General features: G+C 40.7%; 2 protein-coding genes across 15 annotated transcripts; one reads left to right on the forward strand and one right to left on the reverse strand.

Moving 5' to 3' along the window:
* Positions 1 to 971: 971 nt before the first annotated feature.
* On the reverse strand, positions 972 to 18,532 carry LOC138084077 (keratin-associated protein 9-3-like). 8 transcript variants are annotated; one of them, XM_068978169.1, is made up of 4 exons: positions 18,173 to 18,532; positions 17,899 to 17,962; positions 11,958 to 11,965; positions 972 to 1,499 (listed from the first exon to the last, which is right to left on the reverse strand). In XM_068978169.1, exons 1-4 carry the CDS (start codon positions 18,530 to 18,532, stop codon positions 972 to 974), a joined length of 960 nt encoding a protein of 319 aa, XP_068834270.1. The 8 variants fall into 8 exon arrangements, with proteins under 8 accessions (XP_068834270.1, XP_068834278.1, XP_068834276.1 ...); XM_068978175.1 differs by lacking the exons at positions 972 to 1,499; positions 11,958 to 11,965 and having other exon boundaries at positions 17,891 to 18,164; positions 18,249 to 18,419; positions 18,486 to 18,532; XM_068978171.1 differs by lacking the exons at positions 972 to 1,499; positions 11,958 to 11,965 and having other exon boundaries at positions 17,891 to 18,191; positions 18,249 to 18,419; positions 18,486 to 18,532.
* LOC138083375 (keratin-associated protein 9-3-like) lies at positions 6,018 to 6,659 on the forward strand. 7 transcript variants are annotated; one of them, XM_068977227.1, is made up of 3 exons: positions 6,018 to 6,079; positions 6,131 to 6,301; positions 6,359 to 6,659. In XM_068977227.1, exons 1-3 carry the CDS (start codon positions 6,018 to 6,020, stop codon positions 6,657 to 6,659), a joined length of 534 nt encoding a protein of 177 aa, XP_068833328.1. The 7 variants fall into 7 exon arrangements, with proteins under 7 accessions (XP_068833328.1, XP_068833330.1, XP_068833331.1 ...); XM_068977229.1 differs by having other exon boundaries at positions 6,386 to 6,659; XM_068977230.1 differs by having other exon boundaries at positions 6,131 to 6,176; positions 6,261 to 6,659.
* Positions 18,533 to 25,772: the final 7,240 nt, after the last annotated feature.

Here is a 25,772-nt window from a genome sequence, read left to right on the forward strand (position 1 = left end):
ATCCAAGTTATTCAACCCTCTTTCTCCACTTAATCTTCCTACTATATTATTTCTTCCTAATCTAATCTTATATTTCTTATATCAATCAATAAATAAGTTTTTCTCACACCAACGCCGTCCACCCATCGAATTCCCTGGATCCACCGGGGCTGGACCCTGACACTGAACATAATTTCCTTCGTATATCTTAGGGTGTGTCCATGCCCAGCAACTGTACATAAACAAAGACAACAACTACAGCTTAGTCACTGAGATGCAAGCATCGGTTTCCTTGGGATGTAAAGGTAAATACCTGTGAGCAGGAACAGAAGACTCTATCCTTGATGATCGTGTTCATTATTAGCTAAAGCATACGACACAATTTACTTAATGAGCTAATAATTGATTTTGAGAGCTAACATGATACTCATAATGGATAATGCCTATAGTATGTACTTAAATCTCTATATCAAGAATGCCATGTAAAAATCAAACACAATGTAGGAAGATTATGGCAAAGAATTTATTGAGAACCACACAGGCAAGACTACTGCCTCTAGGAAGACAATTCAAAGGTACCATAAAAGGAAAACACAGGTCACAAGAGCCATGGGAATATTGATAAAGAAACGTATGATTATGTTAATTATGATAAGCTGCAGAAACCTATAGAAACATTATGAGGATTTGTTTTCCTAAGTTACTTAGAAGTACAACATGGTCAGTCCTATTTTCAGAGTCAAAACCGAGACATAATTCCTTATCAAAGATGCCTGGCACATGATCCTCTTACACCAGAGAAAGACAACTGGGAGAAACCCTCTGCACTCTATCAAGCTGATTAATAAGCTTTTAAAGAGGCAGATGGGTTAACAAATTCTGGTAGAGCATACCAGTTGTCAGCAAAGTCTAAGAAATCATTTTTTGTCCCCAAGTAGCAACTCAGTTGCTATAAACTGTTGCTAGGAGACAGGGGTTCTTTGGTGAGGTGATCAGCAACAGGAAGGCTGACAGCAGGTGGACGCACAGCTGGGGCGGCAGCAGGTGGTCTGACAGCAGGTGGTCTGACAGCAGACAGGGCGGCTGCAAGGCTGGCAGCAGCTGGACCCACATTCCTGGGCTTGGCACCCAGGCAGGCAGCAGCACGTGGGGTGGTAGCAGATCCTGTGGCAGTACACAGGGGCACAGTAAACTGACTGGCAGCAAGGCTGGCCGCAGCTGGACCCACTGAAGGTTTGTCCACAGCTGCTGGACCCACAGCAGGTGGGCTGACAGCAGGTGGTCACACAAGTAGGCTTGTGGCAGGTGGTCCTACAGCAGGTGGTTTCACTAGTTTGATAGCAAGTTGGAGGGCAAGAGGGCTGGCAGCAGATGGACTCACAGCAGGTGGGCTGACAGCAGGGTTTGCTGCAACAGGTGGGCGGGCAACAGCTGGTCACACAGGTAGGTCTGCAGCAGGTGGTCCTGCAGCAGGTGGTTTGACAGCACGTTGGGGGGCAGCAGGGCTGGCAGCAGCTGGACTCACAGCAGGTGGTCCTGCAGCAGGTGGGCTGACACGGCGGGGAGCAGCAGGAGGGGGTCATTGCGTCAGTGGTGGAGGGTGGACTCCGGCTCAGAGCTGAGTTTCTCAGATTCTGAGGGCTCCTCCTGTTCTGGGTTTTATATCCTGGACCCCCAATGTTGGGACCAATAAGCAGGACTTTCCTGGTTGTTACTTATGTTATTGTTGTAGTTTTGGATAATTGTCATGGAGGAAGTTGCTTTCTTAGTGTTTTATAGAGAGGCCTCTGTAAATCAGTGTTTGATCTTTTCCTTAATTGGGTCTCGTACTTAAGAATCTTTCCTAGAAATGAAAAGATCAGGAATCATCACCAGCAGCATTTCTGGTCATGTGACATCATCTGGTCATGGGGTAGTTCCTGCTGGCTCTGTGAAGGGCAGAACTGTTCTCCTTTCTCAGCTTTGCTCCTTTGGCTCTACTTAGATTGAGACGTGCCTCGAAAGGGTCAGGCTGCTGATGCATTCTGTGATGAATGAAGCCTGCTTGAGTTCAAGCCTGATCTCTGACAAAGTCAGAAGAAAGACTTCCACATGTATCTATCTATATATATATCTACATTTGGCAACTTGTTTGAAATGTTTCCCAGTTTTATCAGGGTCATCTGAGTGGAGGATGGTTGCCACATTGTTTTTCAAATGAAAATCAGCACCAAAACTGGAACAGAGGCAAAGCTGAATCCTATTTTCAAACAGCATCCCTTCCTTACTGCTTCATTGCTATTTTCTAGTTAGGCTAATGACCTCTGGTGAGACATCCCAACTTGCATATACTTTCTTCTATAATTTGTGACAAGCGGGTTAGATAGGAGAATAACTAAGGTATGTTTGAATCTGTAAATTTACATATTCTGACAAATGTGGAATCTCAGCCACAATTTCTTAAAGCTTTTAGGCCTCATTTTCTCTCTTTTAGATAGATATGTTAGAGTATGATTGCCATGTAATGGGAAAACATACAGTCAATAGCAGTAGAAATGATAAAATGATAGTGTAGAAACGATAAAATGATAGTGTAGAAAGGATAAAATGATAATGTAGTTCCAGTGGCAGAAAGAAGGAAAACAATTAAAATGTGTATGGAACCACAAAATAGCCAATGCAATAGTGATAAAGAAGAACAAAGCTGGAAGCATGACTTTCCTTGATTCCAAACAGTATTACAAAGCTATAATAACAAAACAGTATGGATTGGAAAAAACTGGCACCTAGATCAGTGGAATAGAATAAAGAGGCCAGAAATAAGTCCACAGATTATATGACCTACTAATTTATTACAAAGGAGCCAAGAATATATTAATGCAATAAGGAAATTGCAATCTTTTAAATAAATTGTGGTGGGAAAACTGGGCAGCCATGTGTGAAAGAATGAAACTGGACTCCTCAGACTCAAATGGACTCTTCCTGAGGGATATCTTCCCATTTATGACCATGCGGATGGGCCTTGACGACAGTAGGCCAAATGAAATGAGTTAGAGACAGACAAATACCATGCAATCTCACTTATACATGGAATCTTAAAATTTTTTTCTAAAACTGAGCTCATAGATAGAAGAGATCAGTGGTAGCCAGAAGTGGGAGGTGGGGTGGGAAAAATAGGTAACTCAAAATGGATTAAAAACTTGAACTTAAGACCTGAGCTAATAAAACTCCTGGAAGAGAAACTAGAGCGTGAGATGCTTGACATTGGTCTCAGGGTAAACTTTTTGGATTTGACACCAAAAGTAAAGGCAACAGATCTAAAAGTGGGACTAATTGAATAGTTTATGCCTGGAAAGGAAACTATCAACCAAATGAAAGGGAAACCTACTGAATTCAGAGAAAATATTTTCAAATCATATTTCATAAATGGTTGACATTCAAATGTGTAACTCAATAACTCACATGACTCATAACTCACATGAGTCCATAGCAAAAATGAAACAATCTCATTTAAAATGGGCAGAGGTTCTAAAAAGATACTTTTCCAAAGAAGACATGCAAATGGCCATCAGATACATGAAAAGGTGTTTAATATCACTAATCAACAGGAATGCAAGTCAAAACCACAATGAGATATCAGTTCATACTGGTTTTAGCATGGCTATCATCAAAAAGGTGACATACAAAGTTTTAATGAGAATATGAAAAAAGGGAACCCCTTGCCCTGTTAGTTGAAATGTGAATTGGTGCAGCCACTATGAAAAACAGTATGGGGTATGGAGATTCCTCAAAAGTGAAAAATGGGAAATGGGGAGACTAAAATATAATATAAATATTCTACTTTTTGGCATTTATCGAAAGAAAACAAAAACACTGACTCAAAAAGATTGATGCAGCCACATGTTCATGATAGCACTGTTTACACAAGCCAAGACATGGAAACAACCAAAGTGTCTGTCAATGGATGAATGGATAAAGAAAACATGGAACGTCTTATATAATGGAATGTTATTCAATGATGAATAGAGGGATATGTTCCCGTTTACGACAATGTGAATGGACCTTGAGGACATTACGCTAAATGAAATAAGCTAGAGAGAGACAATTACCATGTGATCTCACTTATAGATGGAATCTTAAAAAAATTTTTTCTAAAACTGAGCTCACAGATAGAACATATCAATGGTAGCCAGAGGTAGGAGGTGGGGTGGGTGAAATAGGTAAATGGGATGACAAGGCACAGGCTTCCACTTATAAAATAAACGCATGGGGAATGTAATGTACAGCATAATGACCAGAGTTAATAATACTGAAATGTTTGAAAGTTGCTAGAAAAGTAGATTTTAAAAGCTCTCATGCAAGAAAAAAGACTTTGTAACTATCAATTGTGACAGATGTTAACGTTAACTAGACTTCCTACAGTGATAACTTTGCACCATCTACAAATATCAAATTATTATGCGGAACACCTATAAACAACATAAGGCCATGTCAATTACAGCTCAACTTAAAACAAACAACCAAGGATAGATACATACCAGTAGAGTTCAGAAGTCTCATAGCAGGAGAGTACATGACACTGCTGTAGAGAAATATTGAAACACTTTTATTGTTTCCACCGCTGTTGATTGTATGCTTTCCCTATGGCATGGCAGTTACACTCTTACATGTGTACCTGAAAGAGAGGGCAGGAAAAACCCTAAGAAATTATGGCTGACACATTTCACATCTATTGAAATATATAAATCTATCAATTTATCATCCTATCTACCTATTTGTCACAAATTATAAAAGCAAGTATGTGCAAGTTGTGATGTCTCACCAGAGGTGATTGATCCAGCTAAAAATAGTTATGGGACATTAATGCATTGATGTTGCCTGAAAACAGGGTACAGCTTTTGCCTGCATTCCAGCTTTGGTGCTGAAAAGTTAGTGAAGAACAACCTGTCAACACCTTCTACCTAAATGTACCTAATGAAGCTGGGAAACATTTTAGGTCAGTCACTACTGATTTGAAAGACATGTATATACATGTTTCAATGCCATTCTCCCAAATCATCCCACCCTCTCCCTCTCCCACAGAGTCCAAAAGACTGTTCTATACATCTGTGTCTCTTTTGCTGTCTCACATACAGGGTTATCGTTACCATCTCTCTAAATTCCAAATATATGCGTTAGCATACTGTATTGGTGTTTTTCTTTCTGGCTTACTTCACTCTGTATAATAGGCTCCAGTTTCATCCACCTCATTAGAACTGATTCAAATGTATTCTTTTTAATGGCTGCGTAATATTCCATTGTGTATTTGTACCACAGCTTTCTTATCCATTCATCTGCTGATGGACATCTAGGTTGCTTCCAAGTCCTGGCACTGAGACAACCCAGAAGGATGGTACGGGGAGGGAGGTAGGAGGGGCATTCAGGATGGGGAACACGGGTATACCTGTGGCAGATTCATGCTGAAGTATGGCAAAACCAATACAATATTGTAAGGTAATTAACCTCCAATTAAAATAAATAAATTTATATATTAAAAAGTTTTTTAAAAAGAAAGTCATGTATATAGATACACGTGATTATCTTGAATCTCAGACTTTGTCTGAGATCAGACTTGGACTTTAGCAGGCTTCATTCATCACAGAATGCATCAGCATCCAGCGAGTCTCAACCTAAGCACAGTCAAAGGAACAAAGAAAAGGTGACTGTTCTGACCCTGGCCAAGGCAGGAAGAACTATCCCATGACCTGATGATGTCACATGACCAGAGATGCTGCTGCGATGATTCCTTACTCTTTTTCACTTCTGGAAATGGTTCTTAAGTGCTACTCCTAATTAAAAAGAAGATCAAACACTAATTTAAATAGGCCTCAAAACACTAAAGAAATCATTTCCTCTTGGATAATTTCCCACTGACTACAAAAAAGACATACACAAGGAAAGTCTTGCTTATTGGTCCCAACACTGGGGGTCCAGTGTATAAAAAGCCTCAGAACAGAAGTAGTCATCAGAATCTGAGAAACTCACTTCTGAACAGGAGTCCACACTCCACCACTGACAAAATGACTCACTCCTGCTGCTCCCCGTGCTGCCAGCCCACCTGCTGTGAGTCCAGCTGCTGTCGGCCTTGCTGCCCCCCAACTTGCTATCAGACTAGTGAAAACACCTGCTGTAGGACCACCTGCTGCAAACCAACCTGTGTGACCACCTGCTGTCAGCCCGCCTGCGGTGGGTCCAGCTGCTGCCAGCCTTGCTGTCGCCCTATCAGCTGTCAGACCACCTGCTGCAGGACCACCTGCCTCAAGCCTATTTGTGCGACCACCTGCTGCCAGCCCACCTGCTGTGAGTCCAGCTGCTGTCAGCCCTCCTGCCCCCAAACTTGCTGTCAAATCACTGAAACCAGCTGCTGCAAACCTACTTGTGTGACCAGCTGCTGTCAGCCCGCCTGCTGTGGATCCAGCAGCTGTGGACAAACCTGCGGTGGTTCTAACTGCTGTCAGCCAGCTTCCTGTGCACCCGTGTACTGCCATAGAACCTGCTACCACCCCACATGCTGCTGCCTGCCTGGGTGCCAAGACCAGAGCTGTGGGTCCAGCTGCTGCCAGCCTTGCAGCCGCCCTGTCTGCTGTCAGACCACCTGCTGTCGGACCACCTGCTGCCGCCCTAGCTGTGTGTCCAGCTGCTGCCAGCCTTCCTGCTGCTGATCACCTTGCCAAGCATCCACTGTCCCTATACAGCACCTTCTATTAATTGACTTGCTACCTGGGGACAAAACAAAATCACTGCCTAGACTTTGCTGACAACTGACATGCTCGACCAGAATTTCAGTTACTCATCTCCTTGCTTAAGAGCTTGTGAAGTAGCTTGACGGAGTGCAGGGGGGCTTCCTCCAGTTGTCTTCCTCTGGTGAGGAAGGACCATGTGCCAACTTCCTGCATCTGTGATAAGGAAGTATGTCTTGGTTTTGACTCTGAAAATAGGATTGACCATCTAGTTCTTCTGAGTAACTTAAGAAAACCAGATCTCAGAATGTTCCTATAGGTTTCTACAACCTATCATAAACTTTATAATCATATTTTCTCTTTTGCTACCCTCATAGTTCTTGTATCATGCTTTCTCCTTTTACAGTCACTTTGGGTTTTACCTGTATGTTTCTCAATAAATGGTGCACCACAATTCTTCTGTATGTGTTTGATTTATTGCACCACATTCCTCATATAGAGATTTATATATTATATGCCTTATCCAATATGAGCATCCTATTAGCCCCCTTCCTAATTATTATCTCATTATTAAAAGCCCATTTCATTGTGTAGTGTGATTTACCTAATAATAAACAGACTCATCCAGGATGAAGTCTTCTGTTCCTGCTCAAGGGCACTTGCATTTACATCCCGGGGAAGGATGAATAGATGTCTGAACCTCGTGACTATGTCCTTGGCGAGCTAGAGTTGCTGTCGTTGTTCATGTGGTTATCTATTGCTGGGCCTGGACACACCATGAGATACTCCAAGGAAATGATGTGCAGACTATTTCTCCCTGCCCTCTATCTTTTCACGGTAATGACCCCTCAGCAATTAGTAACTCCTCTCTCTGCCCACTGGTCTATCTAGATGAGGAGTCCAAAATGACCAGAGGACAGTTTAAACAGACTTTATTCCCTAAAACATGTGACTTTCCTAGTATAAAACCTTCAATCCAGGAGAGTGTAGATCCATGGGGAGGGGAAGAACAGATTCCCATGTATGTTACCCCGAGTTAAAGTGAGAGGGTTCACTGTTACTTCACTTTCTCAAACCACGTATACTACCTTTGTGGATATACATGGTACTACTGTGACGAAGGCTGAGCACCTAAGAATTGATGGTTTGGAACTGTGGTGTTGGAGAAGACTCTTGAGAGTCCCTGGGACTGCAAGGAGATCCAACCAGTCCATTCTGAAGGAGATCAGCCCTGGGTGTTCTTTGGAAGGAATGATGCTAAAGCTGAAACTCCAGTACTTTGGCCACCTCATGCAAACAATTGACTCATTGGAAAAGACTCTGATGCTGGGAGGGATTGGGGGCAGGAGGAGAAGGGGACGACCGAGGATGAGATGGCTGGATGGCATCACGGACTCTATGGAGTGAGTCTGAGTGAACTCCGGGAGTTGGTGATGGACAGGGAGGCCTGGTGTACTGCAATTCATGGGGTCGCAAAGAGTCGGACACGACTGAGCGACTGAACTGAGCTCCACAGGATGATTCTAATTTTCCATGGGTCGGCCATCTCTGTCATGTGATGTATGGCAGAACAAGTAGATCCCATGTTCACTTGCCTCTTGTTGATCTTGTTCATCAAAAAGTGGGTCAGTGGGTCCAAAGTTGGACTATTCAGAATCCTATGACAATGTTACTATAAGCTGGTTGACAGTACTGCTCATAAGGACAACAAATCCATGTTTACAACATGGAATCTTGGTAAAGAAGAATTGCTGTCTTTTCCATGCACTTGTAACCTAAGAGGAAAACTAGCCTGCCTTCCAGTTAGGTGGCTAGGCTTCCTGAGGGATGTTATTCTCCGCTTCTGACTAACAGCATGTACAGCAGGGCCAGCCATGGTCAGAGCGAGCTTGTGCTGTTGGTCCACACACATCTTCCACGCCCGCCACCATGGATACTCCGTGTATGCTGTCTCGTGTAAGTATCGATGCACCTAAAGACAGAGATGGGATAAGAGATCCCAAACCTGTAGCTGTCCAGTGTCTCCTTCGTGGTAAACACTCTGGAGGTCATTGATGTGGGACAGAAAGGGGAAACACTTTCTGCCCTCACACCTCCCTCCATCTAAATAATTCTCCAGATCCCTTTACTTTCCACTCTTGCTCCTCCCTTGGCTCAATCCCAACAGACAGTCCTTTTACCACATGCAAATAGGCAAAGAACATCATTTCCTCAGGGCACATTTTCTCCAAAAAAAAAAAAAAAAAAACATATATATATATATATGTGTGTGTGTGTGTGTATATATAATAGACATGTGTACTGACTTCATTGTTCACTGTGAGTATTTTCTCTTTCCACTACCCTTGCACAGCAGAAGTGTTATCTGTCATAATCAAAGTTCTCCATTTGGCTTAAAAGCTTCTACTGACGTTAACAGTTGATGAAATTTAAGATATTGAATGCTCATATATTATGATCAATTTGATTTTGTAGGAATCAAATGGAATTGGGTTGGTAATTATTTTAAATATTATTTTTAATTAGAGGATAATTACAATATTGCAATGGTTTCCACCATACATCAACATGAATCAGCCATAAGTATATATATATATATATATGAAGGAGGAAACAGACAGAACAGGCTCCATCTTGAAAGCAGGACTCCATCTTGGGCCGGACTGTGGACTTTGAGCTATATGGCCAGTATCTATAGAAGCGACATACGAACCGGAAAACCAGACCCCCTGGATGGAAGAGACCTAGGGCTCGTACTTTGACTCTCCATCACCTGAAAGAATACCCTAATTATCTGTGTAACCCAATAGAATCATAAATTCTATTATGCGTATTGGGGTATGACCACAGGTCTATTAGGGAAATCCACTAGACCATTCAGGTATGACCTAAATCAAATCCCTTATGATTATACATTGGAAGTGAGAAATAGATTTAAGGGACTAGATCTGATAGACAGAGTGCCTGATGAACTATGGATGGAGGTTCATGACATTGTACAGGAGACAGGGATCAAGACCATCCCCATGGAAAACAAACACAAAAAAGCAAAATGGCTGTCTGAGGAGGCCTTTCAAATAGCTGTGACAAGAAGAGAAATGAAAAGCAAAGGAGAAAAGCAAAGATATAAGCATCTGAATGCAGAGTTCCAACGAATAGCAAGAAGAGATAAGAAAGCTTTCCTGAGTGATCAAGGCAAAGAAATAGAGGAAAACAACAGAATGGGAAAGACTAGAGATCTCTTCAAGAAAATTAGAAAAACCAAGGGAACATTTCATGCAAAGATGGGCTCGATAAAGGACAGAAATGGTATGGACCTAACAGAAGCAGAAGATATTAAGAAGAGGTGGCAAGAATACACAGAAGAACCATACAAAAAAGATCTTCATGACCAAGATAATCATGATGGTGTGATCACTCACCTAGACCCAGACATCCTGGAATGTGAAGCCAAGTGGGCCTTAGAAAGTATCACTACGAACAAAGCTAGTGGAGGTGATGGAATTCCAGTTGACCAATTCCAAATCCTGAAAGATGATGGTGTGAAAATGCTGCACTCAATATGCCATCAAATTTGGAAAACTCAGTAGTGGCCATAGGACTGGAAAAGGTCAGTTTTCATTCCAACTGCAAAGAAAGGCAATGCCAAAGAATGCTCAAACTACCTCACAATTGCACTCATCTCACATGCTAGTAAAGTAATGCTCAAAATTCTCCAAGCCAGGCTTCAGCAATATGTGAACTGTGAACTTCCAGATGTTCAAGCTGGTTTTAGAAAAGGCAGAGGAACCAGAGATCAAATTACCAACATCCGCTGGATCATGGAAAAAGCAAGAGAGTTCCAGAAAAACATCTATTTCTGCTTTATTGACTATGCCAAAGCCTTTGACTGTGTGGATCACAATAAACTGTGGAAAATTCTTCAAGAGATGGGAATACCAGACCACCTGACCTGCCTCTTGAGAAACCTATATGCAAGTCAGGAAGCAACAGTTAGAACTGGACATGGAACAACAGACTGGTTCCAAATAGGAAAAGGAGTACGTCAAGGCTGTATATTGTCACTCTGCTTATTTAAGTTACATGCAGAGTACATCATGAGAAATGCTGGGCTGGAAGAAGCACAAGCTGGAATCAAGATTGCCGGGAGAAATATCAATAACCTCAAATATGCAAATGACACCACCCTTATGGCAGAAAGTGAAGAGGAACTAAAGAGCCTCTTGATGAAAATGAAAGTGGAGAGTGAAAAAGTTGGCTTCAGGCTCAACATTCAGAAAACGAAGATCATGGCATCTGGTCCCATCACTTCATGGGAAATAGATGGGGAAACAGTGGAAACAGTGTCAGACTTTATTTTTTTGGGCTCCAAAATCACTGCAGATGGTGACTGCAGCCATGAAATTAAAAGACACTACTCCTTGGAAGAAAAGTTATGACCAACCCAGATAGCATATTGAAAAGCAGAGACATTACTCTGCCAACAAAGGTCCGTCTAGTCAAGGCTATGGTTTTTCCAGTGGTCATGTATACATGTGAGAGTTGGACTGTGAAGAAAGCTGAGTGCTGACGAATTGATGCTTTTGTACTGTGGTGTTGGAGAAGACTCTTGAGAGTCCCTTGGACTGCAAGGAGATCCAACCAGTCCATTCTGAAGGAGATCAGCCCTGGGTGTTCTTTGGAAAGACTGATGCAGAAGCTGAAGCACCAGTACTTTGGCCACCTCATGTGAAGGGTTGACTCATTGGAAAGACTCTGATGCTGGGAGGAATTGGGGGCAGGAGGAGAAGGGGACGACCGAGGATGAGATGGCTGGATGGCATCACTGACTCAGTGGACGTGAGCTTGAGTGAACTCGGGAGTTGGTGATGGACAGGGAGGTCTGGAGTGCTGCGATTCATGGGGTCGCAAAGAGTCGGATACGACTGAGCAACTGAACTGAACTGATCTTACAGTCCCCTGATAGAATTCACTCACAGAAGCTACAAATCAAAGAGAATATTCCAACTGCTTGGTTGTTTAGTTGATGATTCCATACTTCTGGTGCTGTGACATCCTACTCCCTTGGTAACCCATTCCATTTTCAAGCCTCTCTCATAAATAGGAAATGATTACTTTAGCATTTCTACTTCCCCCAATCCAGTCTCCTGAATCTTTTGCTCACTGGAATCACTTGTTAGACAGTCAGAATGGCATTGCTGAGCTGTTACCCTTCTCAGGAGAAGATACTTGTAGTGCAAAATCACATTGATTTCTCCCTTATCCCTGGCATGTGCTCGCCCTCCCACCTCTTGGGATGTGCTTTTCATTATGCCCAGTATTTGCCTACTGACTACAGAACCTTAAGATTCTCATTTTCCCCCAAGACCTCTATCACTGACCTTTTCAATCAGATATGTAGTGTTAAGGTTAAGTCAGAGTAGTTTCCATAAATATTCTAGATGTTACCAGATTCTAGTTTAGTAGAATGAAATATCATTGAAACAAATAGACATACATGATCATTCTTTTGACTTTTATTTTGTGCCTTTGTAAAATGCTTCTAGTGTACACTGTCTACTTTCTGTACTAAGTTCCCTCATAGATTTGTGCTTCTATGTATCTTATCTTCAACCATAAGTTCTCCATGGTGGAAAAAGACATTAGCTCTCAGTTATGGGAATTAGTATCATAAGGAAGAGAGTTCACATTTCTGTTCTGCTAATCACTAACACTTGATTAGGGGAATATATACATAAGTCACCTCAAGAATTGTTTATATCTATTTTCCTACTACTCTCTTTCTATATATTTTATCTACCCATGGATTAGAAGTATTTTCTTTCTCTTTCTATCTCTTTCACTGGGTCAGTCAGTCTGCAAGTAGACACCTTTTGAAAAAACCACAAGTCTTATATTTTCAGGGATATCTCAAAACAAATTGATTCGTCACCATCATTAGTAGAGCATCATTTTTTCTCTTACTTGTTCCATGGTGATGTAAGATTTTATCTGCTTTATTTTTCTGTATGCCTGACTTAACATCAACCATTCTCAAATTTATAAATTATTTAACTTCCAAGTCATAGTATTAATAAGAATCTATAGCACATCTATACAGCACAGCAGAGTTTAGTGCTGCCCTCAATGATTAAAGAATACATGAGTAATAACTGCCAGCCCATTTGTGGTTTGTAGACTTTTTGATGATGGCCATTTTGGTTGGTGTGAGATGATACCTCATTGTAGTTTTAATTTGCATTTCTCTAATAAAGAATGATAGTGAGCATCTTTGCATGTGTTTATTTGCCATCTTTATGTCTTCTTTGGGGAAATGCTTGTGAGAGGGTAACAGGCAGGAAGGCCAGGGGTCTCCAAATGGAGGAAGTAAGCTGCAAGTGTCAGACATTTTTTATCTCTCTCTTAAGTGGCAGGAGGAAACAAACGATAAGTGTTAAGATTTTTTCCCCCTTCTCTATACAAATTTAAAAAGAGGTTTCTCTTAAAATTCTGTGTTGCCATGATGGCACCTGATTCCACCTGAACTTAACTTCTCAAACCTTGAGCTAATCAATGCATTTTTCTTATGGAAATGTTTGTCTTAAACTATGTTAATGTACTATGTATTTACCCTAGACACTGTCTTCAAGTCGGTTCCACCTAAGACTCAGAACCAACTTGACAAACCAGTATGTTTTACTTATACATTGTTCTCCTAATCTATGTTAATGAAATTGTATGTTTGCTTGGTAAACTGCCTTTCTTCAAGATTCATGTCAATCGTTTTACGGACCAGGATGACTCAGCTGGTGCCAATGTTATCTCAAAATGCATGTTGTGGGTGAGGGGCCTGGTGCCATTCTCTGAGTTTTGAGAAATTTCCTTTCTCTGATTAGCAGACTGCTAGTAGCTATATAACATCTGGCTAAAGACTAGCAGCGGGGCATTCTCTCCGCCCCTTTCTGATGTCTATGTCAGAAGCTTTCTCTACTTGTTTATACTTTAACAAAACTTTATTACACAAAAGCTCTGAGCAAGCAAAGCTTTGGGCCTGGATTGAATTCTCCTCTGGAGGCCAAGAATCCTGTCGTCTTTCGTGGTTTAGCAACAACCTTTCACTTGTTTAGTTCATCTGGCCACTTTTTGATTGGGTTGTTTGTTTTTCTGGTATTGAGCTGCTTGGGATATGCCCTCAGGAAACTTTAATTGATACCTGTGGTGGATTCATGTTGATGTATGGCAAAACCAATACAATATTGTAAAGTAATTAACTGCCAATTAAAATAAATAAATTTATATTAAAAAAAGAAAAAACACATCTGCCCCAATGTTCATTGCAGCACTAATTTACAATTGCAAGGACATGGAAGCAACCCAGCTTTCTGTCAACAGATGAATGGATAAAAAAATTATGGTACATAATTGTGTACATTCCATACACAATGAAATATTACTCAGCTATAGAAAGGAATACATTTGAATCAATTCTAATGCAGTGGATGAACTTAGAGCCTATTATAGGAATGAAGTAAGTCAGAAAGAAAAAGACAAATATCGCAAATTAACACAAATATATAGAATCTAGAAAGGTGGTACTGATGATCCTATTTGCAGGGCAGAAAAGGAGATACAGACATAATGAACAGATGTATGGTCACAGTGCAGGAGGGAGAGGGTGGCATGACTTGAGAAAGTAGCATCAACACATATACATTACCATAAATGCAGTGAACGTGTGTATATGTGCGTGCATGTGTGTGTTCATCACTCGGCCATGTCTGACTCTTTGAGACCCCATGAACTGTGGCCTGCCAGGCTCTTCTGTTGATGGAATTCTCCAGGCAAGAACACTGGAGTCATTCCCTTTCAGGGGGCTCTTCCTACCCAGGGTTTGAACCCAGGTCTCCTGCCTTGCAGGCAGATTCTTCACCATCTGAGCCACCAGGGAAGCCCATAAGGTGGATAGCCAGTGGAGATTTGCAATATGATGCAGAACCTAAAGCTGGTGCTCTGTGATGACCTAGAGGAGGGGTGAGATGGAGAAGGAGGTGGGAAGGTGGTGTAGGAGGAAGGGATGTATGTGTTGTAGCCACACGTTCCGGGAAACAAACTCCCTCAGAAGGACAATGCAGAGAGTGGAGTGCAGTTTATTACACCAGAGGGCCCAAGTAGAGTCTCCCCTTAGCCAAAGACCCCGACCAGTTTTTGTGAAAACCATACATACCTTAAGTGTACTTGCCCAATCCAGCCTCCCCAAATTCTCTGAAACTAGTTTGAACAAAGAAAAGAAAGACACAATCAAACTTAACTTGTGATTCTTATGTGTTAAGCCTAGGTAGTTAGCAGCGGACAATTATCAATAGACCTGTGGTCATACCCCAATAAGCATAATAGAATTTATGATTCTATTGGGTTACACAGATAACTAGGGTATTCTTTCAGGTGATGGAGAGTCAAAGTACGAGCCCTAGGTCTCTTCCATCCAGGGGGTCTGGTTTTCCGGTTCGTATGTCGCTTCGATAGATACTGGCCATATAGCTCAAAGTCCACAGTCCGGCCCAAGATGGAGTCCTGCTTTCAAGATGGAGCCTGTTCTGTCTGTTTCCTCCTTCATATATATATATACTTATGGCTGAATTCATGTTGATGTATGGTGGAAACCATTGCTATATTGTAATTATCCTCTAATTAAAAATAATATTTAAAATAATTACCAACCCAATTCCATTTGATTCCTACAAAATCAAATTGATCATAATATATGAGCATTCAATATCTTAAATTTCATCAACTGTTAACGTCAGTAGAAGCTTTTAAGCCAAATGGAGAACTTTGATTATGACAGATAACACTTCTGCTGTGCAAGGGTAGTGGAAAGAGAAAATACTCACAGTGAACAATGAAGTCAGTACACATGTCTATTATATACACACACACACACACACACACACACATATATATATATATATGTATTTTTTTTTTTTTTTTGGAGAAAATGTGCCCTGAGGAAATGATGTTCTTTGCCTATTTGCATGTGGTAAAAGGACTGTCTGTTTGGATTGACCCAAGGGAGGAGCAAGAGTGGAAAGTAAAGGGATCTGGAGAATTATTTAGATGGAGGTAGGTGTGAGGGCAGAAAGTGTTTCCCCTTTGTGTCCCACATCAATGACCTCCAGAGTGTTTACCACGAAGGAGACACTGGACAGCTACAGGTTTGGGATCTCTTATCCCGTCTCTGTCTTTAGGTGCATCGATACTTACACAAGAGAGCATACACGGAGTATCCATGGTGGCTGGCGTGGAAGATGTGTGTGGACCAACAGCACAAGCTCGCTCTGACCATGGCTGGCCCTGCTGTACATGCTGTTAGTCAGAAGCGGAGAATAACATCCCTCAGGAAGCCTAGCCACCTAACTGGAAGGCAGGCTAGTTTTCCTCTTAGGTTACATGGGCATGGAAAAGACAGCAATTCTTCTTTACCAAGATTCCATGTTGTAAACATGGATTTGTTGTCCTTATCAGCAGTACTGTCAACCAGCTTATAGTAACATTGTCATAGGATTCTGAATAGTCCAACTTTGGACCCACTGACCCACTTTTTGATGAACAAGATCAACAAGAGGCAAATGAACATGGGATCTACTTGTTCTACCATACATCACATGACAGAGACGGCCGACCTATGGAAAATTAGAATCGTCTCGTTCAGCTCAGTTCAGTCGCTCAGTCGTGTCCGACTCTTTGCGACCCCATGAATTGCAGTACGCCAGGCCTCCCTGTCCAACACCAACTCCCGAAGTTCACTCAGACTCACGTCCATCGAGTCCGTGATGCCATCCAGCCATCTCATCCTCGGTCATCCCCTTCTCCTACTGCCCCCAATCCCTCCCAGCATCAGAGTCTTTTCCAATGAGTCAATTGTTTGCATGAGGTGGCCAAAGTACTGGAGTTTCAGCTTTAGCATCATTCCTTCCAAAGAACACCCAGGGCTGATCTCCTTCAGAATGGACTGGTTGGATCTCCTTGCAGTCCCAGGGACTCTCAAGAGTCTTCTCCAACACCACAGTTCCAAACCATCAATTCTTCGGTGCTCAGCCTTCGTCACAGTAGTACCATGTATATCCACAAAGGTAGTATATGTGGTTTGAGAAAGTGAAGTAACAGTGAACCCTCTCACTTTAACTCGGGGTAACATACATGGGAATCTGTTCTTCCCCTCCCCATGGATCTACACTCTCCTGGATTGAAGGTCTTATACTATGAAAGTCACATGTTTTAGGGAATAAAGTCTGTTTAAACTGTCCTCTGGTCATTTTGGACTCCTCATCTAGATAGACCAGTGGGCAGAGAGAGGAGTTACTAATTGCTGAGGGGTCATTACCGTGAAAAGATAGAGGGCAGGGAGAAATAGTCTGCACATCATTTCCTTGGAGTATCTCATGGTGTGTCGAGGCCCAGCAATAGATAACCACATGAACAATGACAGCAACTCTAGCTCGCCAAGGACATAGTCACGAGGTTCAGACATCTATTCATCCTTCCTCGTGATGTAAATGCAAGTGCCCTTGAGCAGGAACAGAACACTTCATCCTGGACGAGTCTGTTTATTATTAGGTAAATCACACTACACAATGAAATGGGTTTTTAATAATGAGATAATAATTAGGAAGGGGGCTAATAGGGTGCTCATATTGGATAAGACATATAATATATAAATCTCTATATGAGGAATGTGGTGCAATAAATCAAACACATACAGAAGAATTGTGGTGCACCATTTATTGAGAAACATACAGGTAAAACCCAAAGTGACTGTAAAAGGAGAAAGCATGATACAAGAACTATGAGGGTAGCAAAAGAGAAAATATGATTATAAAGTTTATGATAGGTTGTACAAACCTATAGGAACATTCTGAGATCTGGTTTTCTTAAGTTACTCAGAAGAACTAGATGGTCAATCCTATTTTCAGAGTCAAAACCAAGACATACTTCCTTATCACAGATGCAGGAAGTTGGCACATGGTTCTCCTACACCAGAGAAGACAACTGGAGGAAGCCCCCTGCACTCCGTCAAGCTACTTCACAAGCTCTTAAGCAAGGAGATGAGTAACTGAAATTCTGGTCGAGCATGTCAGTTGTCAGCAAAGTCTAGGCAGTGATTTTGTTTTGTCCCCAGGTAGCAAGTCAATTAATAGAAGGTGCTGTATAGGGACAGTGGATGCTTGGCAAGGTGATCAGCAGCAGGAAGGCTGGCAGCAGCTGGACACACAGCTAGGGCGGCAGCAGGTGGTCCGACAGCAGGTGGTCTGACAGCAGACAGGGCGGCTGCAAGGCTGGCAGCAGCTGGATCCACAGCTCTGGTCTTGGCACCCAGGCAGGCAGCAGCATGTGGGGTGGTAGCAGGTTCTATGGCAGTACACGGGTGCACAGGAAGCTGGCTGACAGCAGTTAGAACCACCGCAGGTTTGTCCACAGCTGCTGGATCCACAGCAGGCGGGCTGACAGCAGCTGGTCACACAAGTAGGTTTGCAGCAGCTGGTTTCAGTGATTTGACAGCAAGTTTGGGGGCAGGAGGGCTGACAGCAGCTGGACTCACAGCAGGTGGGCTGGCAGCAGGTGGTCGCACAAATAGGCTTGAGGCAGGTGGTCCTGCAGCAGGTGGTCTGACAGCTGATAGGGCGACAGCAAGGCTGGCAGCAGCTGGACCCACCGCAGGCGGGCTGACAGCAGGTGGTCACACAGGTAGGTTTGCAGCAGGTGGTCCTACAGCAGGTGTTTTCACTAGTCTGATAGCAAGTTGGGGGGCAGCAAGGCCGACAGCAGCTGGACTCACAGCAGGTGGGCTGGCAGCACGGGGAGCAGCAGGAGTGAGTCATTTTGTCAGTGGTGGAGTGTGGACTCCTGTTCAGAAGTGAGTTTCTCAGATTCTGATGACTACTTCTGTTCTGAGGCTTTTTATACACTGGACCCCCAGTGTTGGGACCAATAAGCAAGACTTTCCTTGTGTATGTCATTTTTGTAGTCAGTGGGAAATTATCCAAGAGGAAATGATTTCTTCAGTGTTTTGAGGCCTATTTAAATTAGTGTTTGATCTTCTTTTTAATTAGGAGTAGCACTTAAGAACCATTTCCAGAAGTGAAAAAGAGTAAGGAATCATCGCAGCAGCATCTCTGGTCATGTGACATCATCAGGTCATGGGATAGTTCTTCTTGCCTTGGCCAGGGTCAGAACAGTCACCTTTTCTTTGTTCCTTTGACTGTGCTTAGGTTGAGACTCGCTGGATGCTGATGCATTCTGTGATGAATGAAGCCTGCTAAAGTCCAAGTCTGATCTCAGACAAAGTCTGAGATTCAAGATAATCACGTGTATCTATATACATGACTTTCTTTTTAAAAAACTTTTTAATATATAAATTTATTTATTTTAATTGGAGGTTAATTACCTTACAATATTGTATTGGTTTTGCCATACTTCAGCATGAATCTGCCACAGGTATACCCGTGTTCCCCATCCTGAATGCCCCTCCTACCTCCCTCCCCGTACCATCCTTCTGGGTTGTCTCAGTGCCAGGACTTGGAAGCAACCTAGATGTCCATCAGCAGATGAATGGATAAGAAAGCTGTGGTACAAATACACAATGGAATATTACGCAGCCATTAAAAAGAATACATTTGAATCAGTTCTAATGAGGTGGATGAAACTGGAGCCTATTATACAGAGTGAAGTAAGCCAGAAAGAAAAACACCAATACAGTATGCTAACGCATATATTTGGAATTTAGAGAGATGGTAACGATAACCCTGTATGTGAGACAGCAAAAGAGACACAGATGTATAGAACAGTCTTTTGGACTCTGTGGGAGAGGGAGAGGGTGGGATGATTTGGGAGAATGGCATTGAAACATGTATATACATGTCTTTCAAATCAGTAGTGACTGACCTAAAATGTTTCCCAGCTTCATTAGGTACATTTTGTAGAAGGTGTTGACAGGTTGTTCTTCACTAACTTTTCAGCACCAAAGCTGGAATGCAGGCAAAAGCTGTGCCCTGTTTTCAGGCAACATCAATGCATTAATGTCCCATAACTATTTTTAGCTGGATCAATCACCTCTGGTGAGACATCACAACTTGCACATACTTGCTTTTATAATTTGTGACAAATAGGTAGATAGGGTGGTTAACTGATAGATTTATATATTTCAATAGATGTGTAATGTGTCAGCCATAATTTCTTAGAGTTTTTCCTGCCCTCTCTTTCAGGTACACATGTAAGAGTGTAACTGCCATGCCATAGGGAAAGCATACAATCAACAGCGGTGGAAACAATAAAAGTGTTTCAATATTTCTCTACAGCAGTGTCATGTACTCTCCTGCTATGAGACTTCTGAACTCTACTGGTATGTATCTATCCTTGGTTGTTTGTTTTAAGTTGAGCTGTAATTGACATGGCCTTATGTTGTTTATAGGTGTTCCGCATAATAATTTGATATTTGTAGATGGTGCAAAGTTATCACTGTAGGAAGTCTAGTTAACGTTAACATCTGTCACAATTGATAGTTACAAAGTCTTTTTTCTTGCATGAGAGCTTTTAAAATCTACTTTTCTAACAACTTTCAAACATTTCAGTATTATTAACTCTGGTCATTATGCTGTACATTACATTCCCCATGCATTTATTTTATAAGTGGAAGCCTGTGCCTTGTCATCCCATTTACCTATTTCACCCACCCCACCTCCTACCTCTGGCTACCATTGATATGTTCTATCTGTGAGCTCAGTTTTAGAAAAAAATTTTTTTAAGATTCCATCTATAAGTGAGATCACATGGTAATTGTCTCTCTCTAACTTATTTCATTTAGCGTAATGTCCTCAAGGTCCATTCACATTGTCGTAAACGGGAAGATATCCCTCTATTCATCATTGAATAACATTCCATTATATAAGACGTTCCATGTTTTCTTTATCCATTCATCCATTGACAGACACTTTGGTTGTTTCCATGTCTTGGCTTGTGTAAACAGTGCTATCATGAACATGTGGCTGCATCAATCTTTTTGAGTCAGTGTTTTTGTTTTCTTTAGATAAATGCCAAAAAGTAGAATATTTATATTATATTTTAGTCTCCCCATTTCCCATTTTTCACTTTTGAGGAATCTCCATACCCCATACTGTTTTTCATAGTGGCTGCACCAATTCACATTTCAACTAACAGGGCAAGGGGTTCCCTTTTTCCATATTCTCATTAAAACTTTGTATGTCACCTTTTTGATGATAGCCATGCTAAAACCAGTATGAACTGATATCTCATTGTGGTTTTGACTTGCATTCCTGTTGATTAGTGATATTAAACACCTTCTCATGTATCCGATGGCCATTTGCATGTCTTCTTTGGAAAAGTATCTCTTTAGAACCTCTGCCCATTTTAAATGAGATTGTTTCATTTTTGCTATGGACTCATGTGAGTTATGAGTCATGTGAGTTATTGAGTTACACATTTGAATATCAACCATTTATGAAATATTTGAAAATATTTTCTCTGAATTCAATAGGTTTCCCTTTCATTTGGTTGATAGTTTCCTTTCCAGGCATAAACTCTTTAATTAGTCCCACTTTTAGATCTGTTGCCTTTACTTTTGGTGTCAAATCCAAAGTCTACCCTGGGACCAATGTCAAGGAGCTCACTATCTATTTTCTCTTCCAGGAGTTTTATTAGCTCAGGTCTTAAGTTCAAGTTTTTAATCCATTTTGAGTTATCTATTTCACCCACCCCACCTCCCACCTCTGGCTACCACTGATCTCTTCTATCTATGAGCTCAGTTTTAGAAAAAAAAAGTTTTTTTTTTTGATAGCCAGTTAATTGTGTTTTTTTTTTTTTTTAACACATTTGCCATTTTTATTTAACCTGCATGGGTTTTTTTTTTTTTTTTTTGAACTTCCAGCTGTTCAAGCTGGTTTTATTTTATTTTATTTTATTTTATTTTTTAGTTTTTTTTTTAATTTTAAAATCTTTAATTCTTACATGTGTTCCCAAACATGAACCCCCCTCCCACCTCCCTCCCCATAACATCTCTGTGGGTCATCCCCATGCACCAGCCCCAAGCATGCTGTATCCTGCATCAGACATACACTGGCAATTCAATTCTTACATGATAGTATACATTTTAGAATGCCATTCTCCCAAATCATCCCACCCTCTCCCTCTCCCTCTGAGTCCAAAAGTCCGTTATACACATCTGTGTCTTTTTTCCTGTCTTGCATACAGGGTCATCATTGCCATCTTTCTAAATTCCATATATATGTGTTAGTATACTGTATTGGTGTGTTTCTTTCTGGCTTACTTCACTCTGTATAATCGCTCCAGTTTCGTCCATCTCATCAGAACTGATTCAAATGAATTCTTTTTAATGGCTGAGTAATACTCCATTGTGTATATGTACCACTGATTTCTTATCCATTCATCTGCTGATGGACATCTAGATTGCTTCCATGTCCTGGCTATTATAAACAGTGCTGCGATGAACATTGGGGTACATTTGTCTCTTTCAATTCTGGTTTCCTCGGTGTGTATGCCCAGCAGTGGAATTGCTGGGTCATAAGGTAGTTATATTTGCAATTTTTTAAGGAATCTCCACACTGTTCTCCATAGTGGCTGTACTAGTTTGCATTCCCACCAACAGTGTAGGAGGGTTCCCTTTTCTCCACACCCTCTCCAGCATTTATTGCTTGTAGATTTTTGGATCACAGCTTTTCTGACTGGTGTGAAGTGGTACCTCATTGTGGTTTTGATTTGCATTTCTCTGAGAATGAGTGATGTTGAGCATCTTTTCATGTGTTTGTTAGCCATCCGTATGTCTTCTTTGGAGAAATGTCTATTTAGTCTTTGGCCCATTTTTTGATTGGGTCGTTTATTTTTCTGGAATTGAGCTGCATAAGTTCCTTGTATATTTTTGAGATTAGTTCTTTGTCAGTTGCTTCATTTGCTATTATTTTCTCCCATTCAGAAGGCTGTTTTTTCACCTTGCTTATATTTTCCTTTGTTGTGCAGAAGCTTTTAATTTTAATTAGATCCCATTTGTTTATTTTTGCTTTTATTTCCAGAATTCTGGGAGGTGGATCATAGAGGATCCTGCTGTGATTTATCTCTGAGAGTGTTTTGCCTATGTTCTCCTCTAGGAGTTTTATAGTTTCTGGTCTTACATTTAGATCTTTAATCCATTTTGAGTTTATTTTTGTGTGCGGTGTTAGAAAGTGATCTAGTTTCATTCTTTTACAAGTGGTTGACCAGTTTTCCCAGCGCCACTTGTTAAAGAGATTGTCTTTACTCCATTGTATATTCTTGCCTCCTTTGTCAAAGATAAGGTGACCATATGTGTGTGGATTTATCTCTGGGTTTTCTATTTTGTTCCATTGATCTATATGTCTGTCTTTGTGCCAGTACCATACTGTTTTGATGACTGTGGCTTTGTAGTAGAGCCTGAAGTCAGGCAAGTTGATTCCTCCAGTTCCATTCTTATTTCTCAAGATTGCTTTGGCAATTCGAGGTTTTTTTATATCCATACAAATCTTGAAATTATTTGTTCTAGTTCTGTGAAAAATATGGCTGGTAGCTTGATAGGGATTGCATTGAATTTGTAAATTGCTTTGGGTAGTATACTCGTTTTCACTATATTGATTCTTCTGATCCATGAACATGGTATATTTCTCCATCTATTAGTGTCCTCTTTGATTTCTTTCATCAGTGTTTTATAGTTTTCTATATATAGGTCTTTAGTTTCTTTAGGTAGATATATTCCAAAGTATTTTATTCTTTTCGTTGCAATGGTGAATGGAATTGTTTCCTTAATTTCTTTTTCTACTTTCTCATTATTAGTGTATAGGAATGCAAGGGATTTCTGTGTGTTGATTTTATATCCTGCAACTTTACTATATTCATTGATGAGCTCTAGTAATTTTCTGGTGGAGTCTTTAGGGTTTTCCATGTAGAGGATCATATCATCTGCAAACAGTGAGAGTTTTACTTCTTCTTTTCCAATTTGGATTCCTTTTATTTCTTTTTCTGCTCTGATTGCTGTGGCCAAAACTTCCAGAACTATGTTGAATAGTAGCGGTGAAAGTGGACACCCTTGTCTTGTTCCTGACTTTAGGGGAAATGCTTTCAATTTTTCACCATTGAGGATAATGTTTGCTGTGGGCTTGTCATATATAGCTTTTATTATGTTGAGGTATGTTCCTTCTATTCCTGCTTTCTGGAGAGTTTTTATCATAAATGGCTGTTGAATTTTGTCAAAGGCCTTCTCTGCATCTATTGAGATAATCATATGGTTTTTATTTGTCAATTTGTTAATGTGGTGAATTACATTGATTTGCAGATATTGAAGAATCCTTGCATCCCTGGGATAAAGCCCACTAGGTCATGGTGTATGATCTTTTTAATGTGTTGTTGGATTCTGATTGATAGAATTTTGTTGAGGATTTTTGCATCTATGTTCATCAGTGATATTGGCCTGTAGTTTTCTTTTTTTGTGACATCTTTGTCAGGTTTTGGTATTAGGGTGATGATGGCCTCATAGAATGAGTTTGGAAGTTTACCTTCCTCTGCAATTTTCTGGAAGAGTTTGAGTAGTATAGGTGTTAGCTCTTCTCGAAATTTTTGGTAGAATTCAGCTGTGAAGCCATCTGGAACTGGGCTTTTGTTTGCTGGAAGATTTCTGATTACAGTTTCAATTTCCGTGCTTGTGATGGGTCTGTTAAGATTTTCTATTTCTTCCTGGTTCAGTTTTGGAAAATTGTACTTTTCTAAGAATTTGTCCATTTCTTCCACGTTGTCCATTTTATTGGCATACAACTGCTGATAGTAGTCTCCTATGATCCTTTGTATTTCTGTGTTGTCTGTTGTGATCTCTCCATTTTCATTTCTAATTTTATTGATTTGATTTTTCTCTCTTTGCTTCTTGATGAGTCTGGCTAATGGTTTGTCAATTTTATTTATCCTTTCAAAGAACCAGCTTTTGGCTTTGTTGATTTTTGCTATGGTCTCTTTTGTTTCTTTTGCAGTTATTTCTGCCCTAATTTTTAAGATTTCTTTCCTTCTACTAACCCTGGGGTTCTCCAGTTCTTCCTTTTCTAGTTGCTTTAGTTGTAGAGTTAGGTTATTTATTTGACTTTTTTCTTGTTTCTTGAGGTATGCCTGTATTGCTATGAACTTTCCTCTTAGCACGGCTTTTATAGTGTCCCACAGGTTTTGGGTTGTTGTGTTTTCATTTTCATTAGTTTCTATGCATATTTTGATTTCTTTTTTGATTTCTTCTGTGATTTGTTGGTTATTCAGAAGTGTGTTGCTCGACCTCCATATGTTGGAATTTTTAGTAGTTTTTCTCCTGTAATTGAGATCTAATCTTAATGCATTATGGTCAGAAAAGATGCTTGGAATGATTTCGATTTTTTTGAATTTATCAAGTTTAGATTTATGGCCCAGGATGTGATCTATCCTGGAGAAGGTTCCATGAGCACTTGAAAAAAGGGTGAAATTCATTGTTTGGGGGTGAAATGTCCTATAGATATCAATTAGGTCTAAATTTTTAAGACTCCATATATAAGTGAGATCACATGGTAATTGTCTCTCTCTAACTCATTTCATTTAGGTTAATGTCCTCAAGGTCCATCCACATGGTCATAAATCGGAAGATATCCCTCAGGAAGAGTCCATTTGAGTCTGAGGAGTCCAGTTTCATTCTTTTGCACATGGCTGCCCAGTTTTCCCACCATGATTTATTTAAAAGATTGCAATTTCTTTATTGCATTAATATATTCTTGGCTCCTTTGTAATAAATTAGTAGGCCATATAATGTGTGGACTTATTTCTGGCCTCTTTATTCTATTCCACTGATCTAGGTGCCAGTTTTTTCCAATCCATACTGTTTTGTTATTATAGCTTTGTAATACTGTTTGGAATCAAGGAAAGTGATGCTTCTAGCTTTGTTCTTCTTTATCACTACTGCATTGGCTATTTTGTGGTTCCATACACATTTTAATTGTTTTCCTTCTTTCTTCCATTGGAACTACATTACCATTTTATCCTTTCTACACTATCATTTTATCATTTCTACTGACTATATGT

Source organism: Capricornis sumatraensis, chromosome 8 (assembly GCF_032405125.1).
Source record: "Capricornis sumatraensis isolate serow.1 chromosome 8, serow.2, whole genome shotgun sequence".
Classification (NCBI taxonomy): Eukaryota; Metazoa; Chordata; class Mammalia; order Artiodactyla; family Bovidae; genus Capricornis; species Capricornis sumatraensis.

Bases quoted from the DNA above. Each gene is read 5' to 3' on its own strand.
- LOC138084077 (XM_068978169.1), bottom strand. From the start codon at position 18,532: ATGACTCACTCCTGCTGCTCCCCGTGCTGCCAGCCCACCTGCTGTGAG. The intron at 17,963-18,172 runs GTGACCAGCTGC...GTCTGCTGTCAG, and splicing joins GCTGCTGCAAACCTACTTGT to ACCACCTGCTGTCGGACCAC.
- LOC138083375 (XM_068977225.1), top strand. From the start codon at position 6,018: ATGACTCACTCCTGCTGCTCCCCGTGCTGCCAGCCCACCTGCTGTGAG.